The 3,634-nt window shown below is 49.7% G+C and overlaps 1 protein-coding gene across 1 annotated transcript; it reads right to left on the minus strand.

The window, feature by feature from the left end:
- LOC104422984 (protein NODULATION SIGNALING PATHWAY 1) lies at nt 1-2,199 on the minus strand. The gene has a single exon (XM_010035433.3). The coding sequence runs from the start codon at nt 2,125-2,127 to the stop codon at nt 301-303; it is 1,827 nt and encodes a 608-aa protein (XP_010033735.2). The 5' UTR covers nt 2,128-2,199; the 3' UTR covers nt 1-300.
- Nucleotides 2,200-3,634: the final 1,435 nt, after the last annotated feature.

Consider the following 3,634-nt stretch of genomic DNA (forward strand, 5'->3'; position numbering starts at 1 on the left):
AAGTTGGAGCTACTATTTATAAATCGCGTCAACACGTTATTGCAACATAGGTGCAGAAAACCTTATTCAATCCACAAGGCAGGAAACCTAGACATCTGCTAAATCAAACGGACGGCACTCGTCATTACCATATACTACTTACCTTTTCATGCTCCTTTGCAAATTGCAGACGCAGGAAGCGAACGCAAGAATAATAACCAAAAAGCACCAAATTTCACTATTTTACAAGCTGATTAATTAGGCTTTAATCTAATTAAATAATCTCTAAGCCCCCACAATTTTTCACTAATGAATCGCTCGTCATTTCCCGCCACCGCTCAACTTCCATAACGAACAGAAGGACACAGGCTGACCTTTCCACCCTAAGCTGACGCAGCAATGGCTCCCGCCGTCTTCCTCCACCTTCATCTCCCAGTTCCCGTCGTGCTTCCTCAGCAGAGCTCGCCCTCCGTCGATGGCGTCCTCGCCGAGCCCCTCCCCAGTGAACCCTGCCTCCCTCATCCGCTCGCACCACCTCTCCCTCCCCTCGTTCATCTCCGCCGTGCTTGTCAGAGCCCTCGCTGCCTCTCCCTCCATCAACCTCCTCTCCTCGGTCTCCCTCCCTTTGAACGCCGCGCTCGTCGAGTCCAGGAACCGCCACAGGTACTCGATCCGCCGGGAGAACCCAGTTGCGAAGTCCACGCACCCTGCGCATGCGCAGTTTTCATTGTTCTCTGTCAGAATCATGCCCTTCGGGCTCAGGGCTCGGACGGATTTGAGGAACTCGGTGCGGTCGCTGTGGCTCAGGTAATGGAGGCGGAATTGGGCGGAGACAATAAGGGTTTCGTCCGGGGAGGTGTTGATGGATTGGGGATTTAGGCTTTGGAGGGGGAGCTTGCCGGGGCGGTTGATTTCGAGGTTGATGTTGAGGGTCTTGGCGAACCCAAGGAGGAGCGGGGACACGTCGTGGCCTGGGGGAGCCATGGAGAAGGGGATGTCAGCGTTGCCACCTTCCCCCGTGGGAGAGATCACAGTGAGGCGGACCAGCGGAGGGGGCCCGCCGGGGCGGCGGCTGAGGTTGTCTAGCAGCGTCGGCCACTGTGCGCCGTGGGAGACGCCGATGTCGACGATGTGGAGGTTCCGTGACTTGTCTGGTTCGTCGCTGAGGACTTGGAGGATGGAGGAGTTCACGATGTTGCTCGGGAAGGCGAACCAGGGGCTGCTCTCGTTGAACCTGAGGAGAGATTTCTGGAAGAAGCGCGGCTCTGCCGATGAGAATGTGAAAGGAGCTGATGATGGGAGAGAGGTGGACGGGGACAGGTGGTAGGTCAAGGCACGGAGGCCATGTGAGGCGAGGCGGTGGTTGGGATCACCGGTCGGGGAGGCTAGTTCGTGGAGAACATAGAGGAGGTGTTGCACCCGTGTGAGGTTGTTGGCAGTGATGGCGGCTGCGCACGGGTTGAGCAACTGCTCCGCCCACCTCCCTTCCTTGTTACCGCCGTTGCTGTTGTTTCCCGAGGACATAGCTGGGCGTTTCTTGCTGGAAGGCCTCTTCACTCCTCCCAGCACTGGTTTTGCCGCCTTCACATTGAAGGATCCGGGGTTCTCAATGGTACTAACACTTCGGTTTCTCCTTCGGGTGTGATCTTGATTACCTAACGATGCTTTTCTCTTCTTGGACGTTTCCTGTTTGACCGACTCTTCTGAATGGTTAGTGGTGGCGGCAGCGGTAGGATCTGTGGCCGTGTGTGTGGTGACGGCGGTTGTATCAGCGTGAGTATTGCTGTCTGCTGTGGTGACGGTGCTGGCGATGGAAGCCGAGCTGGTGTTGATGAGATCGTGCGCGAAATCTTGATTCGGATCCCACCAGTTGTAGCCATTGATCTCGGCAGGGTCATATGGGTCATGGAGAAACGAAGGGAAGAGCGGCACCGAGTCCTCTATCCAGCCTAGGACGTGAGGATTCGGCTCCGCTTCTTCAATGGTCATTTTTCGCTCGATAGGAACGACAACCGGGCACTCAGCGAGGCAGAGAGAGATAGATAAGAAGGAGAAGGAGGAGGGGGAGGGGAATTTGTGTTTAAGGAAGCGTGCGATCATTGACCGAGCAGGAGGAGGATAGAGATGGCGATCAACAATCGCTGCCATAAAAAATTACTTTGGGCAGTGATATTTTCGGGAAGAGGACGGTGGGGAGCATATTTCTTTATGTGTTGGTGTGCTGTTCGTTTGGAAGTAGCGATGTTTTTGTTAAGTTCTTTCGAGGTCTTAAAAAAAGGACCGGGGGAGGCAACAAGACGCGAATCCTTCATGCTCCTTTGTTCTGGTCATTAACCTATTCTCACGGATGGCATGGTGGTTGAGATCTACGAATGACTGTAGGAGAGAGAGAGAGAGAGAGAGAGAGCGAGCCCGCGACAGAGACGGGCTGAAATTTGAATAGTCAAGAGCCGGCGAGCGCACAATTAACAATGGGGATTCTTTTGGTTTTGATGTGCTCTGCTTTGTCCGTTCTGAAGGTTGGCCTCTGCATGACATTTCGAGGTTAGAATACTCCGTTCAGGATATTTAAGTTTAAGCATTTTTCTTGTCCGTTTCTGTTGCTATCCCCCAAGTCGGGTCGCCCCTCAACACTGCTCCATGTTGACCAGATCCTATTGGTTCGGTCTTTTTATTTTTGGGAGTCGTGTTCGCTTGCATTCTCTTTGTTTTCTGACCCGGTGCTGATAAATACATGTCAACAGCTCTAGCATGGTTTGCAGTGCGGAAGACAAGCGATTAACTCTTGAATTCGATGCCTGTATGTAAACTGATTCCTAGCTGAATGGCCAGAGATGTCCTCCTGCGAGTTCTTGCATGTGCATTTGAAGCTTAATCGCTCTGTTGCTTCTATGAATGAGGACCGATTGCAGTGGAGCAGAAGATTCAGGCGGTGGAAATCCGTTTAGACCTCGATTTGTTGACTTGTCCTGATTTCTAGGACCTGATTATTAGGAATATTTGATCCTAATTTTTAGGTCCTGATTATAAGGGAATAGCTGTAAATAATAATTAGTTGTGGGAGTAGAGCTGTATTTTTCAGATATGTTTTTCTCTAGTAGTCCTATGAATAGCTTTGTAATCGTGGTACGGAAAACAAATAGAATTATCACAATTATTTTCTCTAAATCCTCCATGATGTCAGAGTTAGAGGTCTCAAATTTGAATCTTTCCAAATCACATTTGCCTTCCAATTAAATTTCCATGCTTCAGACTAAGCTTGAGAGTGATGAAAAGTGTTGTAGAGTAATTAAATATAAAACTACGTATTCATTTAACAGTTTAAGTTTTTAGAATAGTTGGTAGTGATTCCACAAAATCTCACACCATCTATAGGTTCTGATTAATGTTAAAGACTTGGTCTGTTTTGCAGTCTAAGACCGATTGCTGACATTAAAATGTTTTGTAAGTTGACCTCTCTGAGGAATACATCAAAACGTGCAGGCTCTATGGACGGCAAGGGAAAAAAGATGATGCACACTACTGGTCTCCCGCCCGGACCGACTTCTACGTTCTCTCCTTTCGCTTAATCCGAATCTTGCAATACGCCCACTTTGACTTTTCTAAAACTGAAATTCCGGAAATTTCCATTCAACATGTAAAACTCATGGATGAC

The sequence above is a fragment of the Eucalyptus grandis genome, chromosome 10 (genome assembly GCF_016545825.1).
Source record: "Eucalyptus grandis isolate ANBG69807.140 chromosome 10, ASM1654582v1, whole genome shotgun sequence".
In the NCBI taxonomy this organism is placed as follows: domain Eukaryota; kingdom Viridiplantae; phylum Streptophyta; class Magnoliopsida; order Myrtales; family Myrtaceae; genus Eucalyptus; species Eucalyptus grandis.

What these genes read in the sequence shown, in the direction of transcription:
- LOC104422984 (XM_010035433.3), bottom strand. Translation starts at nt 2,127, where the DNA reads ATGGCAGCGATTGTTGATCGCCATCTCTATCCTCCTCCTGCTCGGTCA.